This window comes from Chiloscyllium punctatum, chromosome 31 (assembly GCF_047496795.1).
Source record: "Chiloscyllium punctatum isolate Juve2018m chromosome 31, sChiPun1.3, whole genome shotgun sequence".
Classification (NCBI taxonomy): domain Eukaryota; kingdom Metazoa; phylum Chordata; class Chondrichthyes; order Orectolobiformes; family Hemiscylliidae; genus Chiloscyllium; species Chiloscyllium punctatum.
The window spans coordinates 79,083,400-79,103,461 of NC_092769.1; the positions used below are offsets into that span (position 1 = coordinate 79,083,400).

Sequence of the window (20,062 nt, forward strand, 5' to 3'; positions counted from 1 at the left end):
ATTATGGGGTTGTGTTGACCGAAAATTAAATGTCGTCTCCAATGTGTAATTCTTTGACTTCCTGTTTCCTCTAATCCAAGGTGAAGTTAAAAATACATTAGCATTATCAAATGTGCACCCTTTGCTTTGGCCAACCCATCCCTAGTTATGTTGAAAATGCCAGTTGCCAATGCCAGTTACATTAAAAAGCACAGTTGTTTATTATTAGTTGGCTGTGGTCCAGTGATAATTATCTTAAAAAGGCCGAGGCTCAGTGATGCTTGTACTGAAATGGTCAGTGGCTATTGCTTTTTGTATTAAAAAGGCCAGTTCTGGTTGTGTTGAAAAGGTCAAGACCCAGCACCAACTGTATTAAAAAAGACCAGTGCCCAACTGTATTGAGAATGTCAGTGTCCTATGCTGGTTGTATTTAAAAAGGCAATGCTAGTTTTATTGAAAGGGGGATTTCCAATGCTGGTTGTATGGAGATAGCTAATGTCCAGTGTTAGGTGTATTTAAAAGTCAAGTGCCAGTTATATTGAAAAGGTCAGTGCCCAGTGAGGGTTGTATTGAAATAGTGAGTAACCATTGTCTGTAGTATTTACAAAATGACTTGTTTTGAAAGAGCCATTGTCCAATGCTGGTTGTATTGAAAAGGTCAATGTCAGTTGTACTTGGTCCTGTAGCTACTGCTCAGATGTATTGAAGGAGCCAATGTTCGAAGCCCAGTGTATTGAAGGGATTATGTCCAGTGTTAGATATGTTGACAGGGCCAATATCTGATGCCTCGATGCATTGAAGAGTCCAGTGCCCAGCTGTGTGGCTAGAGTCAATGAGCAGTGGGGTCTGTACCATGTTGTGTGGATGGAGCTGTTGCCAAGTTGGGGTCAGTGCCCAGTTGTCTGGATAAAGCCAATGCCTATCTGGGGCTAGTGCCCAGTTGTCTGGACAGGGCAAGGCCACTTCCCAGTTTTACCATCAAGCCAGGAGATAAGGGGGCGCAGTGGTAGTCTGGCACACTGACCTCTATACCGCTGAAGCCAAACGCAAACTCGAGGACACCTCTTCCTACCGCCCCCTCGACCATGACCCCACCCCCCCCATCACCAAACCATCATCTCCCAGACCATACAGAACCTCATCACCTCAGGAGATCTCCTACTCACAGCTTCCAGTCTCATAGTCCGGGAACCCCGCACTGCCCGGTTCTACCTCCTTCCCAAGATCCACAAGCCTGACCACCCTGGCCGACCCATTGTCTCAGCATGTTCCTGCCCCACTGAACTCATTTCTACCTACCTCGACACTGTCCTATCCCCCCTAATCCAGGAACTCCCCACATACGTTCTAGACACTACCCACGCCCTTGACCTCCTCCAAGGCTTCCGTTTCCCCGACCTCCAACGCCTCATCTTCACCATGGATATCCAATCCATCCGCCATGACCAGGGCCTCCAAGCCCTCCATTTTTTCCTCTCCAGACGTCCCCAACAGTACCCTTCCACCGACACACTCATTCGTTTGGCCAAACTGGCCCTCACCCTTAACAATTTCTCCTTCGAATCCTCCCACTTCCTCCAGACCAAAGGGGTAGCCATGGGCACACATATGGACCCCAGCTATGCCTGTCTCTTTATGTGGCTACGTAGAACATTCGATCTTCCATAATTACACCGGCACCACTCCCCACCTCTTCCTCCGCTACATTGATGACTGCATTGGCGCCACCTCATGCTCCCGCGAGGAGGTTGAGCAATTCATCAACTTCACCAATGCATTCCACCCTGACCTTAAATTTACCTGGACCATCTCTGACACCTCCCTCCCCTTCCTGGACCTCTCCATCTTCATTAATGACGACCGACTTGATATGGACATTTTTAACAAACCCACCGACTCCCACAGCTACCTGGATTACACCTCTTCCCACTCTACCTCTTGCAAAAATGCCATCCCGTATTCCCAATTCCTACGTCTTCGCCCTATCTGGTCCCAGGAGGACCAGTTCCACCACAGAACACACCAGATGGCCTCCTTCTTTAGAGACCGCAGTTTCCCTTCCCACGTGGTTAAAGATGCCTCCAATGCATCTCGTCCACATCCAGCACCTCCGCCCTCAGACCCCACCCCTCCAACCATAACAAGGACAGAACGCCCCTGGTGCTCACCTTCCACCCCACCAACCTTCGCATAAACCAAATCATCCACCGACATTTCCGCCACCTCCAAAAAGACCCCACCACCAGGGATAATTTCCCCTCCCCACCCCTTTCCTCCTTCCCCCAACCCACGTTCCCTCCGTGACTACCTGGTCAGGTCCACGCGCCCCTACAATCCACCCTCCCATCCTGGCACCTTCCCCTGCCACTGCAGGACATGCAAAACCTGCGCCCACACCTCCTCCCTCACCTCCATCCAAGGCCCTAAAGGGGGGAAGGGGGGGAGCCTTCCACATCCATCAAGGTTTTAGCTGCACATCCACCAATATTATTTATTGTATCCGTTGCTCCCGATGCGGTCTCCTCTACATTGGGGAGACTGGACGCCTCCTAGCAGAGCGCTTTAGGGAACATCTCCGGGACACCCGCACCAATCAACCACACCACCCTGTGGCCCAGCATTTCAACTCTCCCTTCCACTCTGCCGAGGACATGGAGGTCCTGGGCCTCCTTCACCACCGCTCCCTCACCACCAGACGCCTGGAGGAAGAACGCCTCATCTTCCGCCTCGGAACACCTCAACCCCAGGGTATCAATGTGGACTTCAACAGTTTCCTCATTTCCTCTTCCCCCACCTCACCCCAGTTCCAAACTTCCAGCTCAGCACTGTCCCCATGATATGTCCTGCCTGCCTATCTTCTTTTCCACCTCCGCCTCCTTCCCCCCCTCCCTCCCCCCTTTCCCCCTCCCCTCCCCACCCCCTCCCCACTCCCCTCCCACCACCCCCCTCCCCACTCCCCTCCCACCACCCCCCTCCCCCCCCCTACCCTCCCCCCCTCCCCACTCCCCTCCCCACCCCCCTCCCCTCCCTCCCCACCCCCCTCCACCACCCCACCCCCCCTCCACCACCCCCCCCCTCCCCTCCCTTCCCCCCCACCCCACCCCTTCCCCCTTCCCCCCACCCCCCTCACCTCCCTTCCCCCCCACCCCCCTCCCCACCCCCCCTCCCCTCCCTTCCGCCCCCACCCACCCCCTCCCCCTTCCCCCCTCCCCCCCTTCCCCCCTCCCCCCCCTTCCCCCCTCCCCCCCTTCCCCCCTCCCCCCCTTTCCCCCTCCCCCCCTTTCCCCCTCCCCCCCCCTTTCCCCCTCCCCCCCCTTTCCCTCCCCCTTTCCCTCCCCCCTTGCCCCCTTCCCTCCCCCCTCCCCCCTTCCCCCCTCCCCCCTCCCCCCTCCCCCCCATCCCCCTCCCCCTCCCCTCCCCCCCCCTCCCCCCACCCCCCCCTTCCCTTCCCCCACCCCCCAACCCTCCCCCTCCCCCCTCCCTTCCCCCTCCCCCCAACCACCCCCCCCTTCCCTCCCCCTCCCCCCTTCCCTCCCCCTCCCCCCTTCCCACCCCCTCCCCCCTTCCCTCCCCCTCCCCCCTTCCCTCCCCCCTCCCCCCAACCTCCCCCCTTCCCTCCCCCCCTTCCCCTCCCCCCCCTTCCCTCCCCAACTCCCCCCCACCCTACCCCCCCCCCTTCCCCCTACCCCTCCCCTCCCCCCCAACCCCCTCCCCCTCCCCCCCCTCCCCCTTCCCCCCTTCCCCCTCCCTCCCCCTCCCCCCTTCCTCCCCCCCCTCCCCCCACCCCACTTCCCTCCCCCCTCCCCACTCCCTCCCCCCTCCCCCTCCCCACTTCCCACCCCCTCCCCCCTCCCCACTTCCCTCCCCCACCCCCCTCCCCACTTCCCTCCCCCTCCCCCCCTTTCCCCCCTTCCCACCCCCCTTCCCCCTCTCCCACCCCCCATTCCCCCTTCCCTCCCCCCCCCCCCTCCCACCCCCTCCCCCCTTTCCCCCCCTCCCCCCCCTTCCCACCCCCTCCCCCCCTTTCCCCCCCTCCCCCCCTTTCCCCCCCTCCCCCCCTTTCCCACCCCTCCCCCCCTTTCCCACCCCCCTCCCCCCCTTCCCCACCCCACTTCCCCACCCCCCTCCCCCCTTTCCCCCTTCCCACCCCCCTTTCCACCCCCTCCCCCTCCCCCCCCCCCCCCCCCTCCCCCCCCCCCCCTCCCCTCCCCCCCTCCCCCTCCCCCTTCCCTCCCCTCCCCCTCCCCCTTCCCTCCCCTCCCCCTCCCCCTTCCCTCCCCTCCCCCTCCCCCTTCCCTCCCTCCCCCTCCCCCTTCCCTCCCCTCCCCTCCCTTTCCCTCCCCTCCCTCCCCTCCCCTCCCCCCTCCCTCCCCTCCCCCCTCCTCCCCTCCCCCTTTCCTCCCCCCTCCCCCTTTCCCTCCCCCCTCCCCCTTTCCCCCTTCCCTCCTCCCTCCCCCCTTCCCTCCTCCCTCCCCCCTTCCCTCCTCCCTCCCCCCTCCGCACTTCCCTCCCCCCCTTCCCTCCTCCCTCCCCACTTTCCCTCCCCTCCCCCTCCCCCCCCACTTTCCCTCCCCCTCCCCCCCCACTTTCCCTCCCCCCTCCCCCCCCACTTTCCCTCCCCCTCCCCCCCCTTTCCCTCCCCCTCGCCCCTTTCCCTCCCCCTCCCCCCCTTTCCCTCTTCCCACCCCCCCTTTCCCCTTCCCACCCCCCCCCTTTCCCTCTTCCCACCCCCCCCTTTCCCTCTTCCCACCCCCCCCCTTTCCCTCTTCCCACCCCCCCCTTTCCCTCTTCCCACCCCCCCTTTCCCTCTTCCCACCCCCTTTCCCCCCTTCCCACCCTCTTCCCTCCCCTCCCCTTTCCCCCCCCCTCCCCCCCTTTCCCCCCCCCTCCCCCCCCCCTCCCCCCCTTTCCCCCCCCTCCCCTTCCCCCCCCTCTCCCTCCCCTCCCCCCTCCCCCCCCTCCCCTTCCCCCCCCCCCTTCCCCCCCCCCCTTCCCCCCCCCTTCCCCCCCCCTCCCCTTCCCCCCCCCTTCCCCCCCCCCTTCCCCCCCCCTCCCCTTCCCCCCTCCCCTTCCCCCCTCCCCTTCCCCCCCCCCCTCCCCTCCCCTCCCCTTCCCCCTCCCTTCCCCCCCCCTCCCCTTCCCCCCCCCCTCCCCCCCCCCCTCCCCTTCCCCCCCCCCTCCCCTTCCCCCCCCCCTCCCCTTCCCCCCCCCTCCCCTTCCCCCCCCTCCCTCCCCTTTCCCCCCCCTCCCTCCCCTTTCCCCCCCCCTCCCTCCCCCCCCTCCCTCCCCCCCCTCCCTCCCCCCCCTCCCTCCCCCCCCTCCCTCCCCCCCCTCCCCTCCCCCCCCCCTCCCACCCCAAACCCCCCCTCCCCCCCCTCCCACCTCCCACCCACCCCTCCCCCCCCTCCCACCTCCCACCCACCCCTCCCCCCCCTACCCCTCCCCTACCCCCCCCTCCCCCCTAACCCCCTCCCACCCCTCCCCTACCCCCTCCCCTTTTCCTTTTCCCTCCCCCCTCCCTTTTCCTTTTCCCTCCCCCCTCCCTTTTCCTTTTCCCTCCCCCCTCCCTTTTCCTTTTCCCTCCCCCTTCTCCCCCCGGGCCATTCACTCCCTAGTCATTTGTTAAAGGCTCTATTGTCCCCGGTTCTGCAGCTTCCTCCGCCATAGAGTTCAACCAACCCTCGGAACACTGTGCTGTTTAAAACACATCCTGTAGAGTCCGCAGCAAGGCTTGGCCTGGCCTAATGTATTTGATGCAGGTTGTAGTGAAATGGGTGAATTTTGGGCCATGTTACCCCCCTGGCGGAAGGATGCTGTTGTGCGGAGAGAGGGCAGTGAGACGTCTTACTGCCTCGGACTACTTTCCCCAGGCTAGCTGGTTGTAGGAGAGAACGGGAAAGATCAGGACAGAGAGAGAGAGAGGGAACGGGAAAGATCAGGACAGACAGAGAGAGAGGGAGGGAACGGGAAAGATCAGGACAGACAGAGAGAGAGGGAACGGGAAAGATCAGGACAGAGAGAGAGGGAACGAGAAAGATCAGGACAGAGAGAGAGAGAGAGGGAACGGGAAAGATCAGGACAGAGAGAGAGAGAGAACGGGAAAGATCAGGACAGAGAGAGAGAGAGAGGGAGTGAACGGGAAAGATCAGGACAGACAGAGAGAGGGAGGGAACGGGAAAGATCAAGACAGAGAGAGAGGGAGGGAACGGGAAAGATCAGGACAGAGAGAGAGGGAGGGAACGGGAAAGATCAGGACAGACAGAGAGAGAGGGAGGGAACGGGAAAGATCAAGACAGAGAGAGAGAGAGGAAGGGAACGGGAAAGATCAGGACAGAGAGAGAGAGGGAGGGAACGGGAAAGATCAGGACAGAGAGAGAGGGAGGGAACGGGAAAGATCAGGACAGACAGAGAGGGAACGGGAAAGATCAGGACAGACAGAGAGGGAACGGGAAAGATCAGGACAGAGAGGGGGAACGAGAAAGATCAGGACAGAGAGGGAGAGAACGGGAAAGATCAGGACAGAGAGAGAGAGAACGGGAAAGATCAGGACAGAGTGAGAGCGGGATAGACGGAGGCGGGGTGGGGGAGAGAGAGAGAGAGAGAGAGACCGGGAAAGATCACGAGAGACTGGGAGTGATCGTGAAATATCAGGGGACTGAGTGTGAGTGTGTGAGAGAGACACCATTAAAGATCAGGGGAGAGATCGGGAGAAGAGAGAGGAACCCAACACGGGGGAAACCGGGAGAGGGAGAGAGACCGAGAAAAAGACCCGCGATCGGGAAAGGCAGAAAGCGAACACTGGGAGAGACCCAAGATCAGGAACGACTGGGGGGGAACGGGGGTAGGAGCCCTTCCAAGACCGGGAGATCTTCTCCTCTCCGCAAACTCCGCTAGAGCCGTTTGCTAAATAAACTTCTCGCTGTAAAGCAGCAGGAAGAAGGCGGCCACCTGGGGCTGAGAGGGAATTCACCAACCGTGCATTGGGGGCAGCGGCGGAACTGGAGGAGCCGGGCGGGCGGCGAGCGCTGGAGCGGAGGCTGCTCACAGGTGAGGTTGCGGGGGAGGTGGGGGCGTGAGGTGTTGAGAGAGGGTGACATTGGGGTTAAGGGAAAGAGACAGGGGGCAAGAAGGGTTGAGAAGGAAGAGAGCGGTGGAAGAGGCATGGGCGAGAGGAGAGTAGGGGAAAAAAACGGGCTAGAGGGTGGCGGGGCTAAGGGTGGAGGGGAGGAAGGAGGGGATGTGGGAAGGAATAAGCAGGAGAGGGGATGGAGAGGGAAGAAAGCTTGGATGAGGAATGAAGAGACGGTGGCGTGAGGAGGGCAGTCAATTTTGCAGAGAGGGGAGATGGGTGGATGAGTTGATGAGTTGATAGATGATGTGAGAAGTAGGTGGTGAGAATGAGTTTGGGGAGTCTGGATTAAGAATGGAGTGTGCAATAATAATTGGAAATATAGGGGAGAAAAGGAAACAAAGAGGACAAACAACGGATGAAGGTATGGATTTAAGCATTAAATATAGGAAGATATTTGTGGGGTTGTAACAGTGAGGAAGAGAGGTGACATGAGAGAGGAAGAGGGATTCAGAGCTCTAGTTGGTAATGATCATTCTTGAACCTCATTCTTGTTTGTGTACACTGTCATTCCCACTGCAACAGCTCTTCACACTCCTTGTGTGATTTGATGTTTCTAGTCATTGGTGTCTGGTCCACAGCCTAGCAAAGGAGTTGATGTCAATTCTCAGGCTTGGTTGAGTTGAGGTGATACTAGGAAAAAGGCAGAGTAGAGTTGATATTCCTGTTCCCACTTTCTGGCCTCCCCACACAAGTGCATAAGTTCCAGCCTCAGGTAGAACTAAGCTTAACTGTGCTGAATGGTCTTCTCTATTCTCAGATATACAGAATCTAAGCCAAGGGAGGGAGAAGAGTCACAGAGCTGTGAACTGACTGAGTGCATTAAAGAGCAGATCCTTACGTACTGGCAATCTTCAGGCTACAGGCAGTAACTTTCCCCTGGGATGTGTCACTTATTTTACTCAAACCTAGGAAATCTTGATTGTGGGGGTGATGTGTTGCTGACTTGTAGGCATGTGTGAGAGAGAAATGGAAAAATGATTAGCTCCCACAAGGGTGGGGGATATTGCTTTTTGAGGTGGAATGATCCTCAGTGGGCTTCGCAGTGAAACTATTTTGTATGAAGCTGTGACTCTTCCACGTTTAATAAATATATTTGTTTTGAGGTCTGCAATCAGGCAAAATTGAGGAGACCCTGCTGCAGACTCCTTGGGTGATCTGATGTTTTTAGTCATTGCTGTCTGGTCCATAGTCTAGTAAAGGAATTGATCTCTGTTCTCAGGCGTGGTTGAGTTAGGGTGATGCCAGGGACAAGGCAGAGTAGATTTGGTAGAGGAGATGACTTAGGAATTGACTGAAACAAATACCTTTTTTCAATATGTGTAATTCTTTGTGAATCGTGTTTTCTGGAGTTGCTCTTATGGTGTTGTATGAATGTGCAATTGAGTTGTCAGGTTGGATTGTTGCTGCAGTGAGGGACTCCTTTCAATCCTCATTTTATTTTTCTTTAATAGCAAGTTTTAAAGTACTTAAACTTTCTTCCTGTCTTATGGTCCAGCTAAACTATTCAGAGGAACATGAGTAGCTATTCAGCCCTGTGAGTCAGGTCCACCTTTCAATTAGATCACATCTGATTGGTATCTGGACTCCATTTACCCACATTTGTTCCATATCCCTGGACATCCTTTTCAACTAAAAGTCAATCAATTTCAATCTTGAAAGCTGCACTTGACCCTGAGCATCCATTGAGTCTTGAGAGAGAGAGGTCAAGATTTTTACAATCCTTTGTGATTTCATTCTTGAACTGCCTATCTGTACTTTTAAAATGAACATCCCCATGATCTTGATTTCCCCATTAAAGAAAATAGTTTCTGTCCATCTAATTTTTCAAATCTTTTTGAGCAGTTTAAACTACTTATTTAAATCACTCTTATCTTCTGAATTCAAAGGAATGTAAGCCTAGTTTCTAAAAACTACTGTCATAATTTAACCTTCTTAGATCCAGGTATCATTTTGGTCTATTTCCTGTGCACCTTCTCCAGGTCAGATGTTTGGAGTTCTCAACTAAATGGCACTTCTTCAGATGGGAGTCTAAACTGAGGTTAGGAGACAGTGAGGACTACAACTGCTGGAGTAGTCACTGTCAATAAAATGTGGCGCTGGAAAAAGCATAGCAGGTTAGGCAGCATCTGAGGAACAAGAGAATCAACGTTTCGGGCTTAACCCTTCGTCAGGACTGGAGAGGGGGAGGGGGAGGGGGAAGGGGGCTGAGAAATAAATGGAGGGGTAGTCTAGGGGAAAGGTATTTGGAAGGGCAATAGGTGGCGAAGGTGATTGTGATAGGTTTATGGGAAGTGTGGAGTGGCCAGGTAGGAAGGAAGATAAACAGGTAGGTCAGGTCAAAAGGCAGAGCTGAGTCGGAGGATTGGATCTGGCATGGGGGTGGGGGGAGGAGAGGGGAAATTTGGAAACTGATAAATTCAGTGTTGAGGTCATGTAGTTATAGGCTCCTGAAGCGGAAGATGAGGTGTTCCTCCTCATTTTGCGGGTGACCTTGATTAGGTGGTGGAAGAGGCCCAGAATGTAAGTCATCGGGGAAGTTGAAATGGATGGCTACAGGAAAGTGGGGTTGGTTGATGCATACTGGCCAGATATATTTCCTGAAACTGTTTCCAATGTAGAGGAGACCACATTGAGAGCAACGGGTGGAGTAAATGAGGTTTGAGGATATGCATGTAAATCACTGCTGGTTTTGGAATGATCTTCTGGGGCCTTGGACAAAGGTGGGGGGGGGAAGGTGTGGGCGTCCAAAGGATCACTCCAAATCTGGCAGAGATGTACCTGCATATCTTCGAACCTCATTTACTGCATCCGTTGTTTTCGATGTGGTTTTCTCTACATTTGGGAGATGAGTACAAACTCTCAGAACAGTTCAGGGAACATGTCTGGTCCATACGCACCAACCAACCCCACCTTCCTGTAACCATCCATTTCAACTCCCTCTCCCACTTCCCCCATGACATGTCCATTCTAACTTAGGTTCCCATACAAAGTAGAATAACTTGCACCTTATTGTAATCCAGTAGCCTGGAGATAATTGGCAACAGGAGCAGCAGTATGCCATTCAGCCCATGGAGTCTACTTCACCCTTCAATGAGATCATGGCTGATGTGGTAGTTTTCAACTCTGATTTCCATAATACTTGGTTCTATTACTGATGAAAATGTGATTATCTCAGCCTTGAATATACTTCTGTCTCAGAGAAGAAATTTATTCTCATCTCCGTCTTAAATAAAGATTTAAAAGGGATCCAAGGGGCAACTTTTTCATGCAGAGGGTGGTACATGTATGGAATGAGCTGCCAGGGGAAGTGGTGGAGGCTGATACAATGACAACATTTAAAAGGAATCAGGATGGGTATATGAGTAGGCAGGGTTTAGAGGGTTATGGGCCAAATGTTGGCAAATGGGACTTGATTTATTTAGGATAAATGAATTGGCATGGACAAGTTAGACTGAAGGGTCTGTTTCCGTGCTTATATTTCTATGCCTCTGTTCTACAAATGGGCAAACCCCAATTCTGGTCCTAGACTCTCCCATAAGGGGAAACAACCTTTCCACATCCACCTTGACATAGCCTCTAAGAATCTTGTACGTTTCAATAAGACTACCTCTCATTCTTCTCAGCTCCAATGAGTACAGGCCCTGCGTATGTAATCTTTCCTCATAAGACAGTCCTTCTATACTTAGGGTCAACTTAATTAACATTCATTGCACCACTTCCTATGCCAGTATAGCCTTCCTGATAAGGGGACCAAAATTATTCATAATATTCAAGATGTGGTCTTAACAGGTGCCTTTGTACTGTTTTAGTAAGACTTCCCTGTTTTTACACTCCATTCCCATACTCTGAGAGGCAGCATGTTGTCACAGCGGTTAGCATTGCTGCCTCACAGTGCCAGGATCCAGGCTTGATTCCACCCTTGGGTGAGTGTATATGTGGAGATTATATGTTCTCCCTGTGTCTATGTGGTTTTCCACCAGGTGCTCCTGTTCCCTCCCACAGTCCAAAGATAATGGAGGTTAGGTAGATAGGCAATGCTAGTTTTTCCTGTAGTGTTCAGGGATGTGCAGGCTAGGTGGATTACATATGGTAAATGCTGGATTATGGGATTAGGGTAAGATGCTCTTCGCAGGGTCGGTGCAGATTTGATGGCCCAAATGGGCCTGTATCTGTCCTGTAGTTATTCTATAATTCTACCATTAGCAACTATGGCAGAGAACTGGTCTATGATTGGAAGAGCAGCTCCATTTGAAATAAGGGCCAACATTCTATTTGTCTTCCTTATTACCTGCTGAACTTGTTTGCTAACTTTGTGATTTTTGCATGAGAATTTCTAAATCCCTCTGTCTGTAGCTTTATGCTTTCTCTATTTAAATAACATTCAACTCCTATCTAAAGTGCATAATCTCACATTTTCCCCTTTTAATATTCCATTTGCCAAGCTTTTGCAAACTTGCTTAACCTGTCTGTATCCCTGTACAGACTCTTGATGTCATCTCAACACAGATAAAGGCCAGTGTATGAACTAAGAGCAGAAGTCAGCCATTCAGCTCCTAAAGCATGCTCAGCCATTCAATAACTTTAGGGCTGATCCATTGTGTTTTGAATTCCATTCTTGTCGATCCCGATTGCCTTTGATTCCCTTGCAAGAATCTACGTCTGCCTCTTGACATTCAGTGGCACTACCCAGCTTTGGAGTCCTTATGATGAACATCTTGGAGTAGCCTATGTAAGTACTGTGGTTACAACTACAGATCAAAACCAGGAGTCCTGTAGTAAGTAACTCACCTCTTGACTCCCTAGAGCCTATCCAATATTAACAATGATCGGCAACTTATTGGAGAAAGTTCTGAACGGGTGAATTAATATCCACTTGGAAAAGCATAGGTTAATTAGGGCTTTGTCAGAGGGAGGTCATGCCTAACAAATTTATGAGAATTTGTCAAAAATGTGATCACGTGTGTGTGGGTGAGAGAAGTTCAGTTGATGTAATTTATATGGATTTCAGCAAAATTTTTGACAGGGTCCCACATGGGAGACTGTTTGAGAAGATTAAAGCACATGGAATTCAGGGAAACTTGGCAAAATGGATAAGAAACTATTTAGTAATAGTATACAAAGTAGTGCTATTGATGAAAAACGTAGGGGGAATGTTAAGCAAGTGTGCAGACAACTCCGAAATTGGAGTGGTTAATAGTGAAGAAGATGTTTGTAGGTTACAGGAAGATATAGATGAGTTGGTCAGATAGGCAAAACAGTGACAGATAATATTTGACCCTGATAAGTATGAGCTGATGCACTTTATAAGAACAAACAAGATGAAGGATTATTTAATGAATGGGCAGGACACTGGGCAATTTAAAGGAATAGAAGGATCTTGGGGTAATTATTCACAGATCTCTAAAGTTGTCTAGCTAAGAAGGCAGATGGTTCACTTGCTTTCATCAGTCGTGGCATAGAGTACAAGAGCAAGGAAGTGATATTAGAGTTTTATACAGTGTTGGTTAGGCCACAACTGGATATAACAAGAAGGATGTAATACCACTAGAGGGGGAACAGAGGACATTCAATAAGATTTTGCCTGGAGTGGATAAATTGAGTAGAAGGAAAGGCTAGATAGGCTTGGATTGTTTTCTTTAGAGCTCAGAAGGCTGAGGGGGAACAATATTGAGGAATATAAAAATATGAGGGGTATGGACAGGGTGAATAAGGAGCAGTTCTTCCCCTTGGTTGAGGGGTCAGTCAGAAAGGGGCATAGTTTTAGGGTATGGTCAGGAGATTCAGAGTGGCTTTGAGTAAAAGACATTTTCTGTCAGGATGCTGGGAATCTGGCATTGCCTGGGAAGGTAGTAGAGGCTGTAAACCAAACTATTAAAAAAATTTGAAAAAGCACCTGAAATATTGTAACAGGAAATTGGAATTAGCATGTCTTTAGTGGTATTTATTGTCAGTGCAGATTCAATGGATTGAAGTACCTTTTCTGCACTGTTTGACTCTTTGACTCTATAACAAGGTACAAATCATGAGTGTGAGGAGAAAGTGAGGATTACAGATGCTGGAGATCAGAGTCAAAAAGTGTGGCGCTGGAATTCTCCTGCTCCTCGGATGCTGCCTGACCTGCTGTGTTTTTTCAGCACCACATGTTTGGACACAAGTCATGAGTGTGATGGAATACTCCCCATTTGCCTGGATGAGTGTAGCTTCAACAATACTGAAGAAGCTTGACACTGCTCAGGACAAATCAGCCACTTGATTTGCACCACACCCACAACGTCCATTCTTTCCACCATCAATGCTCAGTAGTAGCAGTGTGTGCCACCTACAAGATGCATTGCAGCAGTTTGCCAAGGCTCCTTAGGGCAGAACCTTCCAAACCCAGAATCTTGACCATTTAGAAGGACAAGGGCATCTGTGAAGTGGGAGCACCACCATCCCCAGTATCCCTTCCAAGGCACTCACCATCCTAACTTGGAAATATATTGCCATTCCTTTAATGGCACTAGGTCAAGTTCTGGAAGTTCTTCCTGAAAAGCATTGTAGGTATATATTAACCAAATGGACTGCAGTGGTTCATGAAGGAAGCTTACATTCACCACTGTAAGAGCACTTTGGGATGGGTAATGATAAATGCTGGTGAAGCCCACATCACATGATTAAAATGTTTCAATAACCCTGCCTCTCCCACTTTCTGAGGCAGTGTTTTCCAAAGTTTTTTATTGTCAGATAGTAAGTTTCTCTTCATCTCTGTCAAAAAGGGTGACCCCCTAATTTTTAGACAGTGTCCCCTAGTTCTGGAGTCATCCATAAGAGGGAACAACCCTTTTTCACGTTCACTTTGTTAAGACTGTTCAGGATTTTATGCACTCAAAGCACCTATCACTTCTGAACCAGTGTGGAAACAAGCAGTCTGTCCAGCATTTCCTCATAACACCAGATATCTTTGATCCACCCCCAATACATTATATTCTTCTTGAAGTAAGGAGACCAGAAGTGGATGCAGCATTTATGATGTCGTCTCCCAGTGCCTTGTATGATTGAAACATGACATCCTTCCTTTGTGTTCAGTTCCTCTTGTAATTGAGAAAAGCATTCCATTAATATTTTTAGTCACATTCTGTCCCTACGTACTAATTTTTTGTGACTCACGAAAGACTACTATTTATTGTAAATAAATAGATTCTAGCTAGAGATAGATCCAGTTAGGATCTTTCGTCCTAATACTCTACTAATTAAAACTCTAAGCTCCTGATAAAACTGCCCAACATACTGAGACAGACAAACCCAAAAAAAAGGTGAGGGAATAACTGGGAATAATCCCTGTCCATAAGGTTTGCTGAGATCATTCTTTTGGCTTGTCAGGACTTGCTGATCTTGGATCTTTCTTTTTCCAGGTACTTTCTCTTGCTTGCAGAGTGACTGGTTCACACTGATAAAGTCACTAACCTCTTGGTTAAAGCCCACAGTTTACACTGATGAGGGAAAATAAACTGGCCTTCTTCAGGCTTCAGCTGTTTATCGTTTCAGAGAAAAGGAAGGCACCTTCCTTTCTGGAGGTTTGATGGCTTCTGACCAAATATTTCACACCTACAAATTGTTCAACTACCTAGGAGCCAAATATATAGTTACTGGCAGGCAAAAGGTTTTTGACGTCTACTATTGGTCGGCTTTCCACAGCAATCAGCTATTGTTGCCAGATGAATCTTATTTTGTACACACTCCTGGTTCCAGCTTGTCTGCATCTAAACATCCTCCATTGCTTGAACAAACAGCAGTGTAAACAGAACTTCGAGTCATAGAGCATGGAAACAAAACTTCGGTCCAACTTGTCCATGCCAACCAGGTTACCTAAACTAACCTAGTTCCATTTGCCTGTTTGACTCCTATCCCTCTAAACCTTTCCTATTCATGTATCTGTCCAAATTTCTTCTAAAGGATGTAACTATACCTGCATCTACCACTCCCTTTGGCAGAGGCCTACTTTTTTAAAAGTACAGTGATCCTTTCCACAATCCTTATTTTTTTAAACTGTTTTTTCTCCTTTCAGTCCAAGTCAAAAATATAGAAAAATGAATAGAAACAGTCTTTACGGTTTCCATCTGCCAGATTTTCACCCACTCTGTCAGTTTGAAACCTCCTGATGTCCTCTTTACAACATATGTTTCTACCTATCTTTGTCATCTATCTTTCCATGAAACATTCCATCATTCCAATAAACCTTTTCATTCTTTTTGTACCGATCTATCAGTTTTTAAGCACTTGTGTACTTAGACACTTCAGCTTTTTAACTCATTTTCTCACCATTTAGAACATGCTCAACTTACCTTCCTTTTACGCTAGCTTAAGATGACTTTCAATACTCCTGGAGTAGAGAGCGGTAGTAATCAGCCAATATTCCTGTGCTTGACAGGTAGTCAAGAGGCCTCGCTAGATATATTTTGTGTGTGTGTGGATATCTATTGAGATCAGAGTTAAGCTAGTGAGATCTGTAATGTTCTCTCACTGTTCATTCTTTGAGACTTGGAAGTTGAATACCACTGAGCCATTCAAATGTGGTCGCATCACATGGAAGTCCAATCTAACACTAGGCAGCACTCAGGGCAGGGTATCCCATAGGTATCTCCTCTCTCTTATTCTTTAACTCAGGAAGAGAGGCTATGTGAAGTCTTCATGTCATTTCAGCAGATCAGCTTAACCCAGATCAGTACATGGCATCAAGCCTGTCATCTTTCTCCTCCATTGTGCCTGAGCATCAAAGCAGACAGTTCAGTTATGTTTGAGAGATTAGCTAATAATTTGGACATAAGTGACATATGAGAGGGGCCACATTATTTGATGAGCAAATACTGTCTGGTAAAAGAACAGGGAACGGTCCTGCTGAAATATTTTAGGGTTTTGTGGGATAAGTGCTTACACACAGAATTAGGATGTCAGTGTTTGGGTTGGTAGTGCAGCTTTTGGGGTTTGGGTTTACCAGTACCTTCGTACTGACTCTGCAATAGTGCTGTGATTCTTAAAATTGACCCTTCGATAGTGACATTCCCTCAGTACCGACCCTGTGGCAGTGCTGCACTCCCTCAGTACTACACTCCAACAGAGCAGTGATCCCTCAGCACTGACCCTCTGACAGAGCAGCACTTCTTCACCACTGCATTCCTTGGTGGATGAAAATAAGCAACGTTCAAACCAGCACATTTAAAAAATATTTTTAATTGGCCAGAGTTTTGGGAAGAAATTTGTTTCTGTGGATAATTTGCTTTTTGGTCAGGTCATGGTTGACTTTAGGTTACTAGTAACACCTAATCTACACCTCTCTTCAATGCTGCAGAATGCTCCTTGGTATTGAGTTGTTGCCCTTTGAACCTGTATCCCTTTTCCTTCCTATCACATGGCATTGTGAAGATGTGTTCAGGATATAACTTTGTTTTTTCCATCTGTTTCCTTCCTCAGCTCCCACAGCAATGCCAGTAATGATGGAGAAGTCGGGTTCAGCAGGAATCCTGTCCCGTGGAACCAGGATGAAAAGCATTAACAATGGAAGCAACAATGGGAGCCAACACCCACGGCACTCTGAAGAGGAGAGCAGCGATGAGGAACGCTCACATGGAACTATGTCTGCCGTTTCTATTGAGTGGAAGAAACGGGATCAGCACAGCCTGCATGGTGAGGATTACATCTTCATAGACTCTTAGACCTTTACAAAATAGAAGAAGCCATTAAGCCCATCGTGTTCACAGTAGTCCACAGATCTAACTACACTAATCCACTTCCCAGTTACTGACCCATAGCCCTGGAGACTGTTGTAATACAAGTGAATGTCTAAATATTCCTCAAATATTACAAGAGTTTCTAATTCAACCACAATTTCAGGCAGTGAGTACGAGGCCCTCACCATCCTCTGAGAGAAAAAAATTAATTTCTCCTCTCACTTTCTAACTCCTAAATCTATGCAACTCCTTTCCATTATTAAAGTGCCTGATTACCCACCCTCTCTATGTCTTCATAGTTCCTTCCTATCATGTCGCCTCAATCTTCATTAATCTAAGGAAAACAACCCCACCTATCAAATCTTTCCTAATAGTTCAGATACTCCAGCCCAGGCAGCATCTTGGTAAATCTTCTCTGTACCCTTTCCAGTACAATCTCATTCTTCCTATAATATGGTGACCAAAATTCATGCAGTACTCTAATTACATCTTGAACAGTTCCAAGTTAGCATCCTTGATCTTTTATTCTATGGCTCTGCTAACAAAGGAAAGTATTCCATATGCCTTCTTCACCATCTGCTACCATCAGGAGTCAGTGGATATGCACAGGATGGTACCTTTGATCTTCTGTATTTTTCAGGGTTCTACCATTCATAATGCAAGTCGAGAGTGTGATGCTGGAAAAGCACTGCAGGTCAGGCAGCATCCGAGGAGCAGGATACTCGGAATTTCGGGCAAAAACCCTCCATCAGGAAAGAGGCTGGGAACTTCATGGGTGGAGAGATAAATGGGAAGGGGTGGAGCTGGGAGGGATGGTAGCTGAGAGTGCAATAGCTGGGTGGAAGTGAGGGTAAAGGTGATAGGTCGGAGGGGAGGGTGGAGTGGATAGGTGGGAAGGAAGATGGATAGATGGGTGAGTCTGTTTCAGAATGTGGCGGAAGAGCTTCAGGGCAGAGGAGATGACCTGGAGATTGCAGACTCACTGGGATCCTTGTATAGAGAGGAGGAGAACTTCTTCGAGGTAGGCACCCTTGGAAGAGGATTCGCAGTAAGGTTAAAATCAACTAGGCAAAAGTGAGTACTGCTGATGCTGGAGATTAGAGTTGAGAGTGTGGTGCAGGAAAAGCACAGCAGGTCAGGCAGCATCCGAGGAGCAGGAAAATCAACATTTCGGGCAAAAGCCCTTCATCAGGAATGAGGCTGGGAGTCTCAGGGGTGGAGAGATAAATGCAATTTTCCTATTCTTATTCCTGATGAAGGGCTTAGCCTCATTTCTGATGAAGGGCTTTTGCTCAAAACATTGATTTTACTGCTACACCACCATCCCCCTACATTTATCCCTCCACCCCCGAGGCTCTCAGCCTCATTCCTGATGAAGGGCTTTTGCCCAAACGTCGATTTTTCCATTCATAATGCAATCCCTTGCATTAGTAGCCCTCCCCAATTGCATCACCTCCCATTTTTCCGGGTTGACTTCCATTTGCCACTGCAGTTTATGTCTATCCCTAACATTCTTTGTGTAACCTGCAAACTTAGTCATACTGCCTGCATTTAAGTCCATATCATTAATTTTTTTAATTCACTTTTGGAATGTGGGCATCAAAGGCTGGCAAGCATTTATTGTTCATCCCTAGTTTTTCTTGAGAAGGAGGCGGTGAGCTGCCTTCTTGAACTGCTGCAGTCTGTGTGGTAGGTGGACCCGCAAAGTTATTAGGGAGGGAATTTCATACCATGTGACAGTGAGGGAAAGGCAGTAATTTTCCAGATCAGAATGGTGAGTGGCTTGAAGGGAATGATGCTCCCATTTATCTGCTGCTGTTGTCCTTCTGGATGGAAGTAATTATGGGATTAGAAGGTGCTGTCTAAGGAACCTTAGTGAACTCCAGTGCATATTGTAAATAGTACACACTGTTACTACTGAGCGTCAATGGTGGAGGGAGTAGATTCTTGTGGATATAGTGTCAATCAAGTGGGCTGCTTTGTGCTGGCTGGTATTGCTTCTTGAATATTGTTGGAGCTGCACTCATCAGACTCCTCACATGTACCATATAGATTCTGGATAGGTTTTGGGGAACCAGGAAATCAAATACCTGCTGCAGTGGTCCTAATCTTTGAGCTGCTGTTGTCGCCACTGTATTTCCGTGGTGAGTCCAATTCTGGTCAATGATGATCCCCAGGATGTTGATGTTGGGGGAATTCAGTGATGATGTTAAGGGGTAATAGTTCGATTGTTTCTTATTGGAAGTGGTCATTTCCTGGCACTCATGTGGCGTGAATGGAACTAGCCACTTGTCAGCCCAAGCCTGGATATTGTACCAGTTGTCTTATTGCAACGCTCCTCTCAATGATGCTGACTCACTGTTACAGGGTCCTCACCTCACCCACTCCTCTCAGTGACGCTGACTCACTGTTACAGGGTCCTCACCTCACACTGTCCCCTAGTGACACAAATTACCTGTCAGAGTCCTCACCTCACCCGCTCTTCTCAATGACACAAACTGCCTGTCACAGAGTCCACGCTTCATCCGCTCCCCTCAGTGACACCAACTGCCTGTCACAGTCCTCACTTCGCCCGCTCCTCTCAGTGATGTTGATTGCCTGTCACATGGTCCTCATTTCACCCGCTCCTCTCAGAGACATTGACTGCCTGTTACAGGATCTCACCTTGCCCACTCCTTTGTGATGCTAATTGCATGTCTCCAAGCCTCACCTTGCCAACTCCTCTCCATATGTTTGATTGTCATTGGGGTGAAATCCCACAATTTTACATTTCTTCAACGGTCCCCCCATCCGCTCAAAATTTCCTACTCCATATTTAACTACTTGATTTTTCCTTAATATTGTGTCTTGCTTTTTCTCTACTTTAGACAGTATGATCCGGGTTGGATCCGATTACCAAGCTGTTGTTCCAGAATGTCATCCAGGTACAATTTCTGTCTGTTAACAGGCCATGCTTATGTTGGTATTGAGATGTGCAAGATACTTGCTATAATGAGTAACTTGTGTGGAACAAAAGCCACAATGAAGAAGTGGCAATAGACAAATTCAGGAGACGTTTCTGCCTTTCCTTGTTTACCTGGCTTTTGTACACTTGTGATGCAGGTTTGTCAAGGCAAAATGATTGTCATAGATGTGGGAATATAAAGTTCAACTTTACACATTTTATCTGGGTGGCTAGAAAAACCATTAAAAAGGCTAATGTGAAGAACACAAGGAGAACAAATGGGGAGAAAGTTTACTTAAAATC

General features: G+C 49.5%; 1 protein-coding gene across 2 annotated transcripts in view; it reads left to right on the plus strand.

Annotated features, from left to right (window-relative positions):
• Positions 1–20,062, plus strand: part of rcor2 (REST corepressor 2) — a 69,375-nt gene that overhangs the window by 30,042 nt on the left and 19,271 nt on the right. The window contains exons 4-6 of one of the 2 annotated variants that reach the window (XM_072551207.1): positions 6,907–7,026; positions 16,559–16,771; positions 19,683–19,739. In XM_072551207.1, the coding sequence (XP_072407308.1) occupies positions 6,907–7,026; positions 16,559–16,771; positions 19,683–19,739 (390 nt within the window). The remainder of the gene's footprint in view (positions 1–6,906; positions 7,027–16,558; positions 16,772–19,682; positions 19,740–20,062) is intronic. The other variant, XM_072551208.1, reaches the window with a different exon arrangement.